Here is a 19,698-nt window from a genome sequence, read left to right as displayed (position 1 = left end):
CATATGGCCCGAGTCTTAGTTACAACAGATCTCCAGAGTATAGGACATTCAGCGGTACCTGAGCAACAAAAGTTGATGAGGGAAAATAAGGAGTGTACCTGATGCAGAAACCTTCACAAAGTCGAGGCTACTCCAGCCACTGTGCATCGTCTCAGCACCTGCAACAAACTGGAGAAGCCGTTATGAAAAAAGTGAGATGTTTTGTCCAAAGCGTGATGTATTCCCTTCCTTGCCAGGCTGGAAAGTGCTGCCAAGGGAAAAAGTTAGAACGAGTCACTGGTTTTTGGAAGACGACAACTGAAAAACGGGTTTGTTCTTAAAAGACTTCAATCGGCTCATACAGGACCCACTGCAGGCAGTGCGGCAGCACAAAGACAATTTTCAACCACACAAATACAATTTTAAAAGCAACGTCTCCCGACTTCTGGGGTGGGCAGGTGGGTCATCATAAAAAAGGCAATCGGTTCAACTGCAAAGTTTATTTAACAGTGCACACGTATTTACATACAGCTGTAACAGAGCATTCAACAAATAATATCTGCACAGAAAAAATATCAGCATCTGGTTTGTTAGAATGATTGTCTCTGCCAGAATGAAACAGCTATTATACAAAAATACATTTTCTTCTTAGCTAAGGCACTGCTCTAAGTCTAAAACAGTTCTACTAGAGTCTGAATAGCAAAGGGGTGAGAGGAGGGTTTCCTATTTTATTGTGGTGTCAAGAAAGGAACGCAGTTTAGTTCCAGCGAAAACGTTTGCATTTAAACACTGAAAATGAAGCTGCCATTTGGATGATTCATTTAGTTCATTTCAGCCAATGGCTTAAAGCGGGGTTTGAGAAAGCAATTCTTAAAAGGAAGTCACTTATCTGGTACATCTATTACGGAGGCATAAGGACAGGACTGCATTTGAACTTCTAACAGCAGCCAATTTCAAAAAAGATGCTCAGTTAATCTCTTCATGCTGTAAAAAGCAGGCAGGTTTAGGTTAAGTAGCTTCCTTTACGCAGACTCGAGGGAAGGGAAATACACGTGAAATTTGCAGCCGTTGTTATAAAGCTAGCACGGGAACATTTAGAATAATTAACATGAACAAAACATGACTGCAGTGGTCTAATACTGTTATGTACACAATAAAATAATACTTACACGAGAGTAGATAACCTTAAATATGTAATCCAAATGAAAACATTTTAAAAAGCAAGACAAATATTGAGCTGCACTATAGCAAACATGTCTAGGTACTTCACCTTGTTGCAAAGTATTAGTGCCTGTGTACTGGTGTGTACTGCAGAACGCTACTCCAACATTAAAATGCACTAGTGATGATACGATGCTGTGTTGTTAAACTACTACTACTACTTTCACATTCCAAGTAATCCAACATCAGCTTTCTTAAATCCAGCGCTGGATGAAAGATACTGAATTTGGCTTTTCTTAAATATCCTACCTGCATTCATGAGTGTAGAGCCATTGTAGGGAAGCGTTACCCCCGGGGTTTGGTTTCGCTCCCCACCGAACGCATCTTTGTTAAAAGTTTGCGACGTGCCGTTCTGAGGCCGCGCAAAGCTTGTCAGTAGCCAGCTGGGGCAGCTCCAGGGGCAACACCCGTACACCGCACTAATACCAGAGTAAGGGACTTGGAGACAGAGTCATACAGAGATCGTAAAAGGAAAACGGGTCGTCTGTAACCAGGAAGCCTTGTCAAAAACAGTCCACTAAACACATGGAAAAGGAACAACAGCAAAGGAGTCTCCCTGAAGTGTTTCAAGGTGCAAATTTTGAAGTCTGCTATCCCTTCCCTGGTCGTCTTTTTTTCGTTTTGTTTTTTTGCAAGCTTGAAGGTGGGTCAAGGTAAACAAGCAGCTTTTCAAAGCAAGGCCTTCGGTGCTCGGTGAAACACTGTCACTGAAGTGCAATCAGGTTATTTCTCCTGGGCTCTAGTGTTCACAGTTCTGTCCAAAGAGCAAAGAAGAAATGGTTAACGCAGTTAAATGCGGTGTACCACGTACTACGCACCACACGCCAAACCGCCATGCCACCGGCAGGGGCCAGAGCTTGGCTGAGAATCACTTGGCTGCTCAGTCCCCTCCTGTCCATGGACAAGCCAGGTGGTGCAAGGCAGAGGGATTTGGGAATGCATCTGTTACAGGCTTGCATCCTATGTGGCCCTACCTCAAAGCCAACCTCAAAATCGATTCCTCCTTCAATAAAAATACATGTAATTTATTAGTAAGCTCAACAGAGCTGTTCTAGAGAGGCACCTGCATTTGGGCTGCACGTTTCAAACACCTCGGAGCAAAGATGTGGGAAGGAAGAAGCAAAGGTGCCAAAACCTGCAGGTCTCCAGTAAGGCACAGCAGACACTGCAGGGACACGACTGAGCGTATCTAGCCCCTACAATCACCCAGCTGGAGTGAGCGCATCTGCACAGACCCATTTACAATCTGGGCGTCATGCTCACATCAGTTAATAATGGGGCTGATCCAAGAAAGTGCATCACGCACACACGTCTGCCCCGGGGAGATCCAACGGGTGCCAGCCTGAAAAGCCTGAGTGGTATAATTTTCACACATTGTGTCTGGAGAGAGGATGCGCAGAGCACACCCATCCCCTTGCCACCACCTTCCTCCTTTGCCCACGTTGTACTTTGATGTGTGGACAAGGCCTCCTGTGACAAGCCCCTCTGTGTTGGGGACTCTCCCCCAATGGAAGACAGTTCAGTTCTGTCCTGAACTTCTAGTGTGGGAATCCCTGCTGTGCAAGGGGCCGGTGGAAGGACGTGCCACCAAAACCCAGAGTGGAGCAGCTCCCAGTGCGAAGGCTGAGCAGCCTGGCACCAAACTGCAGCACTGTGGGCAGGGAAAGCTGGACGCCAGCTGGGTCTGGCAGACGAAGGACTGCAGCAGCTAGAGACGTTTTAACACATTGCTGTCTTCAAAATGTCTCTCACTACCAGTTCTGGAAAGCACAGCATTTAACAGGCACAGCCCATCTTCAGGATGGTGAATGCCACAGCAGCTCTGCTGCGACTGAGCTTGCTCTTGGGAGGGGACCTGGCTGCAGCGACCAGATCCTAGGCAGGGAGTGCTCTGACCGAACGGGAGCTATGAGCACTGCAGCGTGGGCGTGCTCCTGATTCACCAAGCGACATACTTCTCAGACACCTACCGTTCGGGTGCAAAGCACATTTAACTGAGCTGACTTCATGCAGAGGGGGGGCAGGAGACGGATGGAAGTCAGTGGGTATTACCTGAGGCAGCCTCTATAGGTTTGGTCGGTGGATTCACTGCACCATCTTCCTCAAATGCCAACTTGGGACCAGAGGGAAGTGTAGCAGCATCATTCAAGTTTTGATGACAGTTATCAGCAGGGATGCTATCCGAACTCAGTCTGGGCGACTTGGAATGTACTCCAAGATCGAGAATTTCCTTGAAAGTCCACGCGTTGGATTTGCCATTAAGATTTTGTATGAGTCCAACTGTGTGATCAGTTTCATTCATGTGCAATATTTCCGAGTTCTGGATAACCATTTCTTTTGCAGGAGGGCTGGGGAAAGAATAATATTTTTGTTAGAAGCCAGGGCTATCTAACTCTTATTTACACTGAAAAGGGACAGGGAGCCAGTGACACAAAACTGCTTACTCTAGAAAAGACAGCCCATTTTGCCCAAAGAGCATTTCTAGGATATGCTGCCCCAACTCTTTTAGGAGTCAAAGCAGAAGACAACTGCACCAACATCTTGTTCAGTCACTACTGAACCAGTAACCTTCAGACAAGATTGCTTCTCTAGAGATTTGGTCCAAACAGGCATAGGAACTGCATCACCTGCTTTCATAGTGAGAAATCTGGTGTGCTCTTGGGTAAGTTTGATACCCTTGGCACGTGTCTATCATGGCACGCCCACGTGAGGGGTTCTAGTCCATCAATCCACACTCCAACGAAGGAGCAGGTTTCAACCACGCTGAAGAAATCATGATACAGCTGGACTTTGTATTCAGTCAATATATACATGATAGCAGGCATGATAAGAAACTTAAATGTAACAGTCCTTGCAGTGCCAGTCCCAAAGCATCATTAGCTCTGAACCAGCTAACAAAACTGTCCAGGAGTCAAGAGATTTCCTAGGACTGGATAGAAATTCTTTATCTCTAAACAAATGATGAACTAAAAGCCTCGCTTGCTGGGAACGCCCACGGTTCACTTGCTGGGCAGTCTGGTCCACAGCAAAATCCTGTGGATTTAGCTTAATCGTGTATCTAATTTAAAGGTAGCATTTATTTCACTGGTGAGAGGCTTTGCCTAGAGAAAGCTACCAGGTGTTTCTACCACACGACCATAAACCTCACTTCAGGTACATGGAGTGCACAAGTTACACATACACACAGACACGGAGTCTCACCTGGAATCTTGTAGCTGATTAACAGGCAAAGACCTCCCGTCGTTATTTCTCTCATTGTCTTGCTCATCTCCGTTCATAAATACTTCATCAGCCTCCGCATCTTGCACTGAAGTTTCTGCACCGGTCAAACCACAGGCAACTTCGAAAGAACTTTCTGTCTCCCCCTTGATTTCCTGAGAGAGAGCAATGCCATTCATCTTTTCTGGAAAGAAAGATAGAAAAGAAGTCTGAGATGGCACGGCCATGCAGCAAATCCCCAAGCAACTTCTTGCCTGGCTGAAGTGTGCCGAGCTCCCAGCATTGCCATATTCATTCCTTTCCTGGAAAGCTGGCTGCAGGGGTGCGCAAACTAGATCACTTCTCTAGAGATTTGGTCCAAAAAGGCATTGGAACTGCACTGCCTGCTTTCATAGTGAGAAATCTGGTGTGCCCTTGGGTAATTTGATACCCTTGGCACATGTCTGTCATGTGGCCCCTCTGCTTTGCAGCATGACCCCTATGACCACACGGTCATATGAATCATTTCACATTTCTGGTTAACCACCTTGTTCATCTGCACTCTGGCAACTACAATGATGTATTGTTATTGTAACACAGCTGTTGGAAATGTGTCCACATCACCACAAACAGCCCCACTGCCTTAGACTCAGCTAGTGCTGCATGCCTGACTGTCCACCTTCAGTGTACTGGCAATTCTAACCCTTCGGGACCTGGGGGAGCAATTGCTTACCAGGGTCATCTGCTTTTTCCAGGCCCAGCTCTTCCTCTTCTTCAGCATCCTCTCCCTCACTAATCCCAGCAGCAGACTTCTCTTCACCCTGCAACAGAGTTCTCCAAGCGTTACTCACAGGAGTCCGGCATCACGGACTTATTTACGCAGCGTGCACCGCAGTTATGGCCAACGACCCAAACCTGATCGCTCAGGCCATGAGCCAACACATTAAAAAGTTATGTCCAGGTTACACAGAGGCCCTGAAGAAGGAACATTTATAAGAATTTGGAGACATGGCAGCAAAGCCAGCTGGACTAGGGGCAGCAAAAGGAAAGGAAATCATGCACACATCTGTTCCAGTAACACTGCCCTGGGGAGCTGAGAGCCGTGCCACTGCGTACAGCTTGAGGTAGTAGAGGGGAACAGCAATCGTCTGAGGGGCTAACGTCTCCCAGGCTTGGCTCGTCTCTCTGCCCCTAGCTTCCAACCTAGGGATTTCCCTCGATGACATTAAATCAGGGATCCTGCATGGTTATAATCTCCCTGTGCTACGCAGGGCCACGCGCAGTGCAGTTTTGGGAGGATGTATCATTTCAGGGATCAAATCCATCACTACTGGGGGATGGGCAGACCTACATGGGACACAGGATTAATTCTATGTCTGCCTAAGCAGAGGTGCCCAGGATCTTCCTCTGACACATCTGGAGCTGGCCTGTTGGGGAGAAGAGGGCGGATGAGGGCAGACAGCCCCCAGACTAACCCAGCAGGGCAGTTTCAGTGCCTCATGCCTGAGAAGTAGTTAGGTTGCTGGATAAAGAAGCTACAGAATCAAAGACCCCCATGATCGTTAGCCCGGGGCACAGTTAATGCCTGGTAAGCCATAAGCACTTGCTAAAACAGCAGTTAGGCTGGAATGGAGTCGAGGCCTTCCCTCTGCTGCATTCACAATTGGAGCAAGGTTTTTCTGAATAAATGAGGAACTTCCTAAGAAAAATCTGGCTCCTCTCTCAGTGACCTCTCACATGGAGGTGACAGTCAGGACAGCCTCGCTGCCTATGCACACATCTGCTAACACAGGCAGCTTTGACGGGAGCAGGGAGAGCATGTGAATGAGTACAGCAGAAAGCTGTGGGAATCGCTGCACAGGATCCTGGCACTGACTGGAAGCCCTTCCATTTCAGGACAATGCAGAGAGAGGCGCACACTCCTCCGAAGTGCAGTGTTTGGAAAGGATCCGAACCAGAGACGCGAGACCTCTCCCGCCATGCGCCTCTATCATGTCACAAACAAGCAGGTACCTTGACTTCGCTCTGATCAAACTTCCGAGTTCTTTTCATTATTTCTTCAATTCTCTGTTAAAAAGACAACAGAAGTGAACCTTGCAGCACTGAGAAGGCTGAACTCTATGCACTGGGTTTGTTCCATCAACTTCTGTTATTTAAAAGGTTACTTGAAAAAGTCTCCTTTGACCCAAAATTCAAAAACTAAGGGTCATAAAATGAAATTAATAGGCAGTAAGGCTGCTTAAAAACTAACAGAGCAGTTCTTTCACATAGTGTGCAATTAAAGCGCAGAATTCGTGGCCACAAGATGTTGCGGAAGCTGACAGTTTTACCCACATTTAAAAAGGGATTAGCTCGGGGTGGGCAAAATGCGGCTCGGATGTGGCCTGCCAGGCCATTCTATCTGGCCTGCGGGGCCCCTAAAAAAATTTAGAAAATTAATATTATCTGCCCCTGGGCTGCCTGTCATGCGGCCCTCAATGGCTTGCCAAAACTCAGTAAGTGGCCCTCTGCCTAAAATATTTGCCCGCCCCTGGACTGAATGAATTGCTGGAGGAAAGGGGCACTGGGAGCTATTTAGCAGGGGAGTGAGGGGCACGGCCTCTGAATCAAAACTGCCTGGACCTTAGATGCTGGAGGCAGCAAGTGAGAGAGGAGCAGGGGAAAACCCTGGTCTGACCCGGTTCACTCTCCCTTTCAGCATCTGCTCTCTGCCGCTGTCTGACACAGGAGACTGGGCAAGATGGACGTATGGGCTGAGCCAGTAAATGGCAATTCTTATGTTCCATGTTCCAACTCAAAATTAGATTTATTCGATTACAGCTGACACTGTTCCCACAGCAGGTTTCCTATTTCACTTTTATCACCATGCTGCTTAAGAAAGGTCTGAAAGCAGAAAACAGGCACCTTTTTTCTTTCGAGTCTCTCCTGCATATTCTGCTGCATGAGTCTCTCTCGCTCCAGCCTCTGCCTTTCAGCTTCTTCTTGAGCTTTTGCTTCAGCTTCCTCTCTCTAAAGGGTGGGAGGAGACAATGACTTTCAGTACCCCAGTCACCTTCAAGGCTTTGAAGAGGAGCTGTTGTATTACTTGCTATTTCGCAAAAAGGCCCACAGATAAATGGTTCAAACGACCACTTTTAGCCATTTAACTTGCAGATCAACTCTTACCTAAATCCCCATGCAAAGGACAATTTCCCACTCAATTCCAAAATTCACAATATTTTGGGCGCCTCCTAAGCTATTCAGATAGTTGGAGCTTAAACTCATAACTTTCCAAAAGGGCCTGTTTAAAAACTGCAGTCAGATAACAGTATTTCAAAACCTGGTGCCACACCGATTATTACTCCTATTGTAATAGAAAATTGTTCCTGTTATGACTGCAAGCCTTGTTGGGAAGCTAAGAGGATCCCTGCTTCTTTAACACCAATTTAGATGGGTTTGGCGGCATATAAAAATGCCGAGAAACATTTACGAAGCAGCATAGAAGTAATCGGAGAGTACACCGTGGATACAGTTTCTGTATAATAAGCCTCGTTGGCTTTGGGCTGCTATCAATTAAACCTATTTAATAGAGCTGATATATATTGAAAAATGTATAGTCATGAAAAGCTGTATTCGTGATCAGGAGGAGCCAGGTCTCCTTGCTCTCTGACATATTATTACTACCATTTATAAAGAAGTCAGGCGAGGCGTGGCGTCCCTTTTCCATGGGCTGGTGTCTGATAATTAGAGCCCGTGGCTGTAAGAGCAGCCCCCAGAAGGTTATGGAGAAGGTCTATTGGATTTTAAAGCTCTCATCTACAAAGCTGCTAAGCTGCTTTGAAAACATCTGCATCTTTTGCAGACCCAACGGCCACCTGACTTGGGACAATTTTGGCAGTGGCTGCTCTTCTGTGGTGTCCTGCCCCTCCAAGCACGTATGTCTGGGGTTCGGGATCCCCAAAAAGCCTCGCTGCTCTCTCGAGGCTCAGAGCTGTGGTCTCGGCTTAGGAAGCAAACCTGCTGTTGAAGCTCTGCCAGCTTGTCCCGCTCCTCCTGCTCCCGGCGAAGCCTCTCCTCCTCCGCTTGCCTTTGCTGCTCTTCATAGGCAAGTTGCTTTTCTTCCTCCAGCTTCCGGAGCTCCTCTTCCATCCGGGCCCTGTCTTCAAGTGCTCTCTTTTCCATTTCCTCTGCTCTGATCCTAGGATTCCCAAGAAGCAGATTAAACCAGGCCTCTCCTCCAAGGCAGCAAGCCCTCTGTTTCTTATTGTCGCACCCCTCTCTCATCCCACGTTGTGCCTAATGAAGTAACAAGCAATGCTGTCACTGGAACCACACAAACTTCCCCAGGTGCATGTGCACTTTTCTTCCTTTCCCTCCATCTGTATTTACCCTTTCCTTCCTTCCACTCCCCCGTTCCTTCCTCCCAGGTACCCCCGAGAAATCTGCACCGCTTTAAGGTGCAGAAATAGGAGGACAGTAAGAGTTTGACGCTAATGCAAGGTGCTGGTTTGAGAGCTCTGCAGAGGAACCCATTTATGAAGCTCTTTCTAATGACCTCCATCCCAGAGGAGGGGTGGAGAGGAGCAGAAAATCAAATCTGATACGGAGCCATCCCTGAGAACAGAAGTTCATTTATGCCCTGACTCCGACAGAATTGGGGGTGACAGGGTCAGTCCACAGGGGAGCCAATTTAGGGATCAGGTCATCTGTCCACTGACAACTGGATCGAGAGACCAAGTGATTCCACAAAGGACATTCAGGATCATAAGAAAGGTGGGCTGGAAGGAACCTCACAAGGTCATCTAGTCCACCCCCTGCTCAAGACAGGATCCCCCCTGACTAAATTTGCTTTATCATACTCAGTGTGGGGTGGAAATAACAAATATTGTGTGCAACCAGTAGCCTGCAAGTTGGAACAGTCCCTGAGCCGGTCACTGGAAAGCTGAAGAGGAACGCTTCCCAGGGACTTCTGATATCTTCGGAGGAAAGTTAAATGTGGGGTAAGCAGCGTATTAACACGTTAAGAGTGGACCCAGTGGAGACGTGGGAGGGTAACACCGCCTAGGAAGTGCCATCCCATTTCACACAGGCAGTCCTCGATGTTGCTATCAGAGAGCTCTGTCATCCTACCCCCCAGCCGGGATGTCTCCCTGCCCCAAGACTGGAATAATTCTGACTAGGTGGGATGTGCACCAAAAATGCCCCCAGCCTGGTTTACAGACACCAAAAACCTGATTTTCTGGTAGTGAAGGGTTACCGTTCTTCCTCCAGCCTTTGAATCCTTTCCTGGTCTTCGCGCTCTCTCTGCTCTCGTGCAAGACGTCGTTTCTCTGCCAAGATTTTCGAGGCTTCTTCGGCTGTTGTGGTCCCTGCAATATTTTTGCTACTAGGGTCTGCAATAAAAAAAAAAAAAAAGGTGCTGTTATATGGGACCAGCCCCTTCAGAACGTGCCTTCCCCACCATAAAATGAGAAGGGAGTGGGATCTCTTCCATCCAACCGACCACAAGGACACAGCCCAGTCTCGGAGGCTACTCAGTATTCAACATATGGGAGATGGATGAGCAAAGAGCAGCAAAAGCACCTGATTTACACTGCAGGTATTCAACTGTAATTTGTTCCAACTATCCAGCACTGGCTGTTGTTTAAATAATGCAATTACTGTAACTAAACCTACAGCAGAAGTAACACTGCAGCACTGAAGGGGGCACTTCCAAGAAGAAGGCTGTATTCCCTTCAGAGCCTATTCTAATAACTCGTTAAAAAAAATCTGGTGAGATATTACTACATAAAAATAAGCTCAGTCGTTCTTCTAATAGTCTGAACAAGCACGTTCAGGAGCAAAAAGGCAAATTTAAATTTTAAAAAATCTTCTGAAACAAATTTAACATTTATGCTTTCTTGTTTATACTGAGCTTTGATGAAAATAATGTGCAGTCCATCTCTACCACTTCATGTCAGTAGAGGACAAACTCTCTAGGACGACGAATCTTTCCACGTGGCTGCGACGTGTGGAATTTCTCATTTCCATGGAGAACAAAACAGCCCAAGTGGCTGTGCGCGTGCACACGTGCATATAAGCAATCGCCTTTTAATACTATGCCTACTACCGTGGTATCTGAATAAAGAAACATGTTAACCAGAAAACAAAAATATTCCAAAAAGCCACTTTCTACGAAGTTAATTGTGAACATACTATAGAAATCCCTAGCAAACAGAACTCTGGCTTAGGAACTATCTCCACCTTTCCAGAGGTGCAAAAAGTAGGGCCGTTTTCAGCTATTGAAGCAGATAGGCCTCTCTCTACACTAGCTGAGGACATAAGGTTTTTTTGTTGTTAATGTCTTCACAGATCAGCCAATAACCTCTGGCATAAAAGTCTTCAAGTCAGCATCATCTTCATGCATTCAGGAAAGTTGTTAAATGAAAAAAGCTGCCTCCTTCAAGACGGCAAATCCACATGTGCAGCTAAAGGTATTTTGCTTCTGGCCCCAAAACAAGATACTTGACTATAATATGCATTTCTGTGATGTCTGAACATCTTTGTATGCTTAGGCGAGGTGGGTAGGCTAGACTTTTCAACAGCTGTGGATGTGACAACACCATCTGCCCACTGCACGAGTGAAAACGTCAGCTGCACGCACAGCTGCAGAGGCACGACAAAGGTGTGTGCGCAGTTTGTCAGTTCTGGGGCGAACGACCCATTATACAGTTCCAGCCTTCCATCAAGGGCAGCTGCTGAGTCCTTCTAATGAACTGGCACCTAGCAGTGTGTCGGAAGTGCATCTCTGGGGGCTGACCCATCTCTGCCCACTGAGAGCTGCGTGGGCAGGGGCTCAGAACTGTGCCCGGCTGGCTGCTCTAACTGCCGACTGCTGGTCCTGCCCCGGAGTGGGTAGGGCTCCATTCTGGGAGCAGCAACCTGGGGTCCAGCATGAGGCCACGTCGATGTATCCTGTGTGTATGTGCAGCAAGTAGCACAACAGTCCCTGGTCTACACTGTTATAACAAACGAGCAGCCGCAGGTGTCAAGGCAAGAGGAGTCATGTGTGTTCTGCATCCACAAACCCAAATCAATAAAATATAGTGTCACCACTGAAACATCAAAAGTGTCAAACCTGCAGCCCTGACCCTGACAATATTACTTGTGAAGGACATAGGCCTTTGGTGTAAAGCGCCAAGGTATCTACTTTACATTTCAGGGCTTCAAAGATGTACGCTTCTATTTGTACTTGTTGGGTGTATGTGTTTGCAAATCTAAGCCTGTTTAACACCCAAACCGTGAACAGGAAATTGTTTTTAGTCAAACCTTGAACTGTCTAGTCAAACTGCACACTGTGGAGCAACTCTGTGTTTTTCTAAAGCCACTGTACAATTAATAATTGACCAACACTTTCCTGGGAAGCTTTCCTAGCGTCCCCTACAGAGCACAAACTACAATACAACCAGATTTCAATACAACCACACAGGAACTGGAGAGGGTGGAAGCGGCTACTGCATTTCACTTTTCTCATATCTCACAAAGACTAGCAAAGTATTCAACTTCCTTTTTCAGATGGGGAAGCCAGGGCACAGGGAAGTTCAGTGCAGAAAGCCATAAATCAACATCACAAGAGAATTTGATGGCAAGGCCGGAAATTGGATTAGATGTCCAATTTGAGTCAAAGTCCTCCAATGAAAGATCAGGGCTTCTCTTCCTCCCCTTAGGAGGAAGCTGCATCAGACTCGGCATTCAGGGGAAATTCAGAAAGGGGATGGAGCTTGGCCTGCACACTTTCCAAACCTGCCACCATGATCTTTAGGGACAGCTGGTGCCTAGGAATTCAATTTGTGTTGGGGGTTCCACATCCCCAAATCTCTCTTTAGGGAAGTGCCACCTTCAAGCTGCGTACTTGCTAGCACCACCACAGCCGTATCTGGAATAAGATGTGTGCTGGTCACCTGAAGGCACTTACCTTCTTTGGTCTTTGAGGCAGCTGCTACAGTTTCCCTCTCCGAGGGCTGCGAAACACCGGGCTCTTGTCCCGCTCCATCTGTGCTCTTCTCCTTTGGTTTGCTCTCGGTTTCAGGCTTCTTTTTGGTAATACTGATAACACTTGGGGTAAGAGGGGGTCGCTGGATAGGTGCTGGTTTAGCAACTGTTGTTGGAGAGGGTGGCCTCTGTTTTAAGATGCTGGGTGATGGTGGACGTGCCTTTTGATTTTGTCTGTTGAGAGAAGAGTATTTTTTAGCCTGAAACGTGCCCCTGAAGAGGAACCATTCCTTTGGCTGTTTTATTATCTTGTATTGGACCAACTGTATAGTTGGGTCAGACACAGACAAGCTTGGTACCAAGCACCCTTCCCCTGGGCTGTGATATACACAGCAGCGCACCGCTCCAAACTGGAGAGCATCAGAACTTGCATTTTTGTTTTGAACGATACTTAGGATGAACAGAGATTTAACCTGATACACATACCTAACTGAAGAGGGGGATGGCGGATGCTTTGCCAAACTAGCTGGGGAAGGAGATCTTCTATGAGCTGACACAGACGGGGAGGGAGGGCGTCTTCCCACAGAACACGGCGACTGCTTTTCTGCCTCTGATTTCTGCCCAGACACACAGAAACACTGATGATGTAAAGATAATAGAGAAATGCAGAAGGCCTGCCCTCTTATTTAAGATGCTTCTTTGTTGGAACATGGATCCAGCAACATTACATTAATGAAGCTCTTTGGATCTATGAACAACATGTCCTCAAAGATACAAGAGCTCGGCCCGCACAATTCTCACGGAGATTTGAAGCTCTCCAAGAAGCTTGAGACTGTCTGAATCTGGGAACTTGGCTCAGTAGATGAAGACAAGCACATCCAAGAGACTGATCTCAGTTTAGCTTCAAAGATCAGACTGATCTCAGTTTAGCTTCAAAGACCCAGAAATTCTTGCACGCTTGAAATTTGTTTCCAATCAGTTTAAGACCATCTCTAAAATAGTTCCTTGCTCACAAAAATGACCCTTTAATATGCCCATTTCTCATCTGGACTTGTTTTTATTAATCTTAATGGAAAGAACAACCTAAGATGATTAAATTCACTCTAAAACCAATTGCTTGAAAGATGACAGGAATGTAGAGATGTAGAAATTCCCATTGCTTCGATGCTGCTACTTTGAGACAGACACTGCCCAGTAACATTTACCTACAATGCAAAGAAAGCTTCTGATGTGCGTACTGGGCATTTCTGAAGCAAAGCATATTGCTCTCGAGCAGGACTGCGAAACTGTATAACAGGGCCCTAGTTCAATCTACCCCAAAAGAGAATTACTTCTTGCAATGTCTTAGCCGAGACGACAGACCTGTGCAGAGTCTGGCGAGCTTGTTTCAGAGGCAGGTACGGAGGTCTTCAATCTGTCAATGCTCCTGCTGCGTACGGGTACTCGGGGAGTGTGGACCGGCGTGCTGACAGAGCTGGCTGAAGCTGAACGAGGACAGAGGTGAGATTCTATAAAGTTAGGAATACGACAAGACAAAACAGAGAACCAAGTGCACAGCATGAGAACAGGACACAGGAGGAGAAAGAGAGAGAGAGGGAGAGAGAAAGATTGTGCGTGTTAGAAACCATACAGAGGAAACACCGCAGGAAGTGCGCGTTGCAACAGGTCATGGACAAGCCACCATCACCACGCAATTAGTACTTCAGAAGCAACAGCACCAAGAACAAAACCATTGTGAAAGCAGCAGCTGGGGGTAGATAAAAATAAAATGCTTTTTCAAACATTGTCTCCATCAGGCTTGCAGCGTACAGATGGAGTTTCCAACTCAGTCGCATTGCGCCTATCGCAATTCGAGATCAAATCAGAGGGTCTCTATGGGCCAGCCTTTTCTAGAGCCCAGAACGGGATGTCACACGTTTGCATTATGTAGCTGCCCACGTTTTAGCGAAAGGGATCATTTTCTCCACCCTGAAGAACAGTTTTTCATAAGAGTCGTGACAAATTGCAGTTACCATATTAAGCATCCTGAGCGGGTTTTTTTTAATGTATTGTTCTTATTTAATAAGCAACCGTATAAGAGTACATGCACATTTACCACACATACTCAGGGGCTTTTTTATCTGCATTAAAAAAAAAAAAATCAAGATGGGAGGCAAGTGAAGAATATGCAAGTGTAAAGGATTAAGGGTCAAATTATAACTGCTTTACCGCCTTCAAAATTGTTAAGTTCTTAATATGCAGTAAGCTATGTTGACAAAATACAACCACTGTACAGAACTGATCACCAAGAGAAATTAAAAGGCCATGGTGCATATATAGATGTCTACAGAATATGGATTATGATAGACGTATTTACAAACAGAAACTAACAGGTCTAAGGGGGAAACATTTGATTTTTCTACAGGATTAAGAAAATTCTAGCAACCTACAGATGCCAGCATCCAATTACTGGACTATTATGGATAACACTTTTTATTTTAATATCTATAGCATTGTTGTAAGAACAGAACTTTATGACCATTAATTTGAGCTGGAGAAGAACAAGGAGACTACCAGAGTTATGCAGGTGAAAGCATCACTAAAATTACTGATACAATGAAACCTCTACTTTTTGTTGTTGAATAGAGCCAGACTCGCATCCTGTGCATGTCAGTAAAAAAAGATGGTATTTCTCTCAGATGAAGTAAAGCAACAGTTTGTGGTAAAATAAAGGATGACATGAATGTGAACATGGACTGTGAATAAGCCAAGGAAAGGTGTAAGGCAGCAGTGAACAAATGCTGTGACTAAGCAAGACTCTTAACTGGTTTAAGAGCTACAAAATCTGACAAACACTGCACAGCCTTAAAGAAATGCAAACCAACTTGAAAGGGGGCAAAAGAACAGGGGTGGATTCCAGGTTGGTGCCACAACACCTGAAGCCTCCTGTACATCAAACAAAATACATTTAGTGGATGCATCTGTAAGAGAGATCACACTGGATCTCTCTTACAGATGCATCCAGTAAGAGTCATGGAGAATTTTGTTTCCTTAAGCCAGTAGGGTAACCCTAAAAGAAATACTTCCTGCTTAATGCCTCCTCTGAAATGTTTTAAATTTCAGATTCTGTACTACGAGGTTACTCTCGTTCATTTAGGCGCCTGTTCAAAACACAGAGCTCAAATCGGGTCAAACATAAGTATCAGTGTAACATTCTCTGCAACCAAAATTGTATTGCAGTTTAAAAGGCAAAACTACTCAATTAAATTGCAAAACAAACATGCAACACAGAAAAGGGGCTGCATTTACTTTACCAAAGCAAATATTAGGCAAGTAGCATGGTACATAGGGATGTGTTAACTAACTGCCTGAGCTGCAGGTAAGGGCAGTAAAATTAGAGACTCGTGGCAGGTCTTGCTTGAAGAGCACTGCTATCCCTTGCAGGCTTTTTCTGCACTCCTGTTACCTGAGGCATCTTGTCCATCAGCTGATAATGTAGCAGCACTTTTGCTCCTAGCTAAGGAGGCCTGTGTGGGAGCGAGGAGGCGGCTGATTACATTACTCTCCAGAGGACTGAACTGGGAGCGGCGAGCTGAATGATGGGAACAAATCAAAAAGGATCCAACGTGAAATCATATAACAAAGGAAACAAGCAGCACAACAGCAAAGGAGGTTTGTGAGCATTGAGGCAAATCAAAACATTTTCGGAAGAAAATATTTAAAAAAAGTCATGAAGAAGGAAATATCTAGTAATAGTACAGAAGGATTAAACGCTGCAATCAGACAGGACTGCATTTGTTGTCCTTGACTTGTTTATTACTAATTATTTTTATGCAAAAAAGGATGATACACAAACGAAACAGAGATGGGTGCTAAAACGAAAGTCAAAACATGAAAAACTTTGGGCGCAGCTAGGCAAAGGCTCCCTGGAAGTTCAAGTGCAAGAGAGGTTATTTGGACAGATTAGGGTGCAAACCAGAAACATCTCGTGGGTTACTGCATACAGATATTAGAGCCGATTTGCACAGCGTGCTCACAGCGAAAGGGTTCCAAAGCATTACCCTGCAGCTTCCTGGGACGACAAAAAGCTGCTAAAAAGGAAAGTTTTCAACTTGTTAATTGAAAAGGAAAATATCTGTTATAAAAGCAGCCGTCCTTTGGCTTCACGTAAACAACACGATTAGAAAAGAGTATTAATAACCACAGGATTTGATGCAAAGACAAGGCACAAGAGGGAAGGGGAGAGGGAGAAGGGCAGGGGAAGAGTTTCCCTCTAGTTCAGGAACACACAACAGTCCAGCAGCAGGAACAGAGAAGTCGCTTTTAAACTGGAAAAACAACAGAGCTTTTAAAAGCCAAAGAGAGTGAGATTTAGGTAAAGAATAAAACACCTTCAGAGTGAAATCATCTCTTTGCCTTAAAATGTCTCCCTGTCGTTTTTCTAAGCTTTTGCTCACCTACTTGCAATCGGATTTGCTACAAATCACCAAAAACTCCCAATAGCATTTTTCCATCAAATCCAAGGAGTTTGGAGAGCTAATTCATCTTACGACTACATAATTAAAATCCTTGAAAAGTTTCCAAAAGTAAAAACAGCAGAGGGAACAGTCTAGGGCAAAAAATCTCTCCTCAGCTTGCTTTGAAATTGCAAAGTAAAAGGTTAGTTTTTAGAAAGAGCTAACCACCTGGTTTTTCTTCCTTTTTCACCTTCTCTAGCTCGGGGGGAGAGTGAGGTTTAGTATTCATTCTATTCAAAGATGTGCTCCTCTTCTTTCCTGCTCCTCCTAGAGACCAAGTGCAAGGATTATTCTTTTTTAATAAGGCATTTGCATGTTGAATACACAACCTACCCCCTTCTTGCCTTTAGTTCTTATTACTGCCAAGAATACCCCTACGCAGAATTGAGTGGCATTATTCAATACTTATGCCATGCTGGTCATCTATTTTAGCAGATGCCCCACACCCCCGTCCAGTACCATCTCTGGGGAAATCATCTTAGACAAACCCAAGATTTCATTGATTTCATGAAATCAAGAATTATGAATGAAACGTTTGTTACTAGTAGCATGTGCATCCCGATCTCTACATCCAAACATTCAGATGCCCTGCACATATGCGCTCTTCTGGTAGAAATTATTTATGAACAAAGTTTGGACATTCAACTTAAAGACAAAACTTAAGCTAAGTTATCTCAAATAGTTAATTTGCCCTTTCCTAATTAAACAAAAGAAAAATCAGTTTCCGACACCTTTCTGCTCCACCTGTGAACCTTTGGGTGCTGACTGGGAAGAATGCAGAGGGACTTTGTTACTCAATCTGCTTAAGGAAGCACTTCTTTTTGTGGTACCTGCAAGTGAAAGTGCAAATCCCAGGATTAAGCTTTATCCAGTGTCTGGAGGAGTTCTCTTAACCGCCAACCCCACTATTTCTGCTCATAGCGTATGCGATAGCAGGGCAATCAACACACCTGTTTCATTTAAATCAACCCTACAGAAACCACATGTGGCAAGAAATGAAAGTGCATCTTCAAATCATTGGACAGCAAAGTTATCCTGAAGTTTGTCCTGCGCATGGATTTGTGGTAAAATTAAGACTTAAATCAAAATCAAGATTCATTGCAGAAAAATAGGATACTGCTCCTGATGTATCCAGGAAAAAACATCTTTAAATTCAATAAAAAGGGACAGACCCCAAGCCCAGTGCAACCCAGGCCCCAAGCCCCAAGCCCAGTACCTAAGGGCATTTAATATATAAGCCAATAGCTGGTCTAGATAATACAGAAAGATCTGAAAGGCCCAAAACAAAGGCTAATTTGAAGTGCATTATTAAAAATAACACCACTGAACAATTAAATTATGATCTGCTCCAAAAAGCAAGCCAAAATTTGATGGTGATTAACCTCCCTAACTCTATTTTTTAAGGATTTGGGAGCAAGCACATGCTGAGACACTGAATGCCTTTCAAAATATGTAAGCTTTAAAAGAGGCTGTTGCTCGTGGGTTTTTTTTAATCAGAGACAACAGAGACACGAGCTTGGGTCAGAAGTAACTCCACTGACATCAAAGTTCAACTGGAGTAAACCAGAGGAGAGGCAAGCTGAAAACTGAGATTTCTTCACTGGTCCAGGGGTACAATCCCACTTCCATTTCAGGTTCTGGCAGCAGCCAGGCACCTACATGTAAATAGAAGAAACCAGGTGAAACCTGGGATTATATCCGCTGCGCAGTTTGGAAGTCAGCCACCTGCTTTTTAGGACGCAGTTAGTTAGCCGTTATCTTTAAAAGCACATATGGTGTGCAAAAGGGTTAGCATCTCTTTCTGCCCACCCCTCACCTCCCCATTGCAAAAGCACAGTTAAAGTTGCTAATAAAATAGAAATAAAATGTGAAATTTGGTTAAATTAAGCTTCATTTGAAAAGCAGCCTCTTGGATGCCATCACGGCATGGTGGACTCAGCTTACAAGTCACAACCAGAAGTGCCTATGACGATACAAAACAGTGATGAGACGCAGAGGAATCCCAACTCGCTGCATCATTTACTAGGCGACTGCTGCTTTAGGGGAGCCGCACCAGGAGCTCAGTGCTGCTCTGACTTGTTGAAGGGGAAGCCTGAACAGAGAGACCCTGGTTGGGAGTCCTGATCAGCTTTCCTATTTCAGACTCTTCCAGAAAATAAGGCTAAGTCTGATATTCCCCCAAAAGACGCTATGCTTCACATGGAGTCAGAGGTTTTGGGCCAGTCCCTCTCAGGTGGTAACTGGTGAAATAAATATGGACATGAACAGAAATGAGGACAAATGCTTCATATATGGCATGGTCCTGTTTCTTGCTCACACCCAACGCTCAGCCCTGCAAACATGTATGTACATAAATCGTGCAGGTCATAAGTAGGGGCATGGACCTCTAAGACCTTCTCCTTCTGCAGAATTGGGCCCTTACTCTGCTTTCATGCAACATCAGAAAGTCTTTCCCCTTCCCTCCTCAATTTATATATGCTTTTTGCCCCTCGGAATCAGTAATTTCTACAAGGATGCAGCCGAGCACAACCGCCCTCTCTAAACAGGCTGCAGCACCCTTGGGGAGGCGGTGGGGAGCTCTCCTCTCCTCTCCCTGAGCACGTAAAACAAAGTTAATCAAGCTCTCTCTCCCCAAAGCAGACTTGTGAATGTCTTTGTGTCGCTGGCAACTTTGCTGTCTGGAGAAGACAGTGATGACATGTACTATATGAGAAAACCATAGCAACCGTTTCTGAACAGCTAGTTTCACTATTTTCCCTGGATAGTCAGCTTCCTCCATCAGTAAGGAAAAACTGTTATTTGCAGGTGGAAGCAAGGGGAAGCGCATTATCAGAAACTCACGTTCTTTGAACTC

The 19,698-nt window shown here is 45.2% G+C and overlaps 1 protein-coding gene across 1 annotated transcript in view; it reads right to left on the bottom strand.

Moving 5' to 3' along the window:
• Window positions 1–464: 464 nt before the first annotated feature.
• The window catches only part of MAP7D3 (MAP7 domain containing 3), a 34,129-nt gene continuing 14,895 nt past the window's right edge, over window positions 465–19,698 (bottom strand). The window contains exons 8-21 of the mRNA XM_025191857.1: window positions 17,576–17,674; window positions 17,013–17,111; window positions 15,794–15,919; window positions 13,711–13,856; window positions 12,835–12,965; window positions 12,332–12,582; window positions 9,635–9,770; window positions 8,395–8,575; window positions 7,303–7,407; window positions 6,412–6,465; window positions 5,132–5,219; window positions 4,402–4,603; window positions 3,253–3,548; window positions 465–1,954 (exon numbers count right to left, since the gene is read on the bottom strand). Coding sequence (XP_025047642.1) covers window positions 1,947–1,954; window positions 3,253–3,548; window positions 4,402–4,603; window positions 5,132–5,219; window positions 6,412–6,465; window positions 7,303–7,407; window positions 8,395–8,575; window positions 9,635–9,770; window positions 12,332–12,582; window positions 12,835–12,965; window positions 13,711–13,856; window positions 15,794–15,919; window positions 17,013–17,111; window positions 17,576–17,674 — 1,922 coding nt within the window. The 3' untranslated portion in view covers window positions 465–1,946. The remainder of the gene's footprint in view (window positions 1,955–3,252; window positions 3,549–4,401; window positions 4,604–5,131; window positions 5,220–6,411; window positions 6,466–7,302; window positions 7,408–8,394; window positions 8,576–9,634; window positions 9,771–12,331; window positions 12,583–12,834; window positions 12,966–13,710; window positions 13,857–15,793; window positions 15,920–17,012; window positions 17,112–17,575; window positions 17,675–19,698) is intronic.

The sequence above is a fragment of the Alligator sinensis genome, unplaced genomic scaffold, assembly GCF_000455745.1.
Source record: "Alligator sinensis unplaced genomic scaffold, ASM45574v1 scaffold1584_2, whole genome shotgun sequence".
In the NCBI taxonomy this organism is placed as follows: Eukaryota; Metazoa; Chordata; order Crocodylia; family Alligatoridae; genus Alligator; species Alligator sinensis.
Note: the sequence above shows the minus strand (reverse complement) of the source record. Positions and strands in the feature narration are given on the sequence as shown.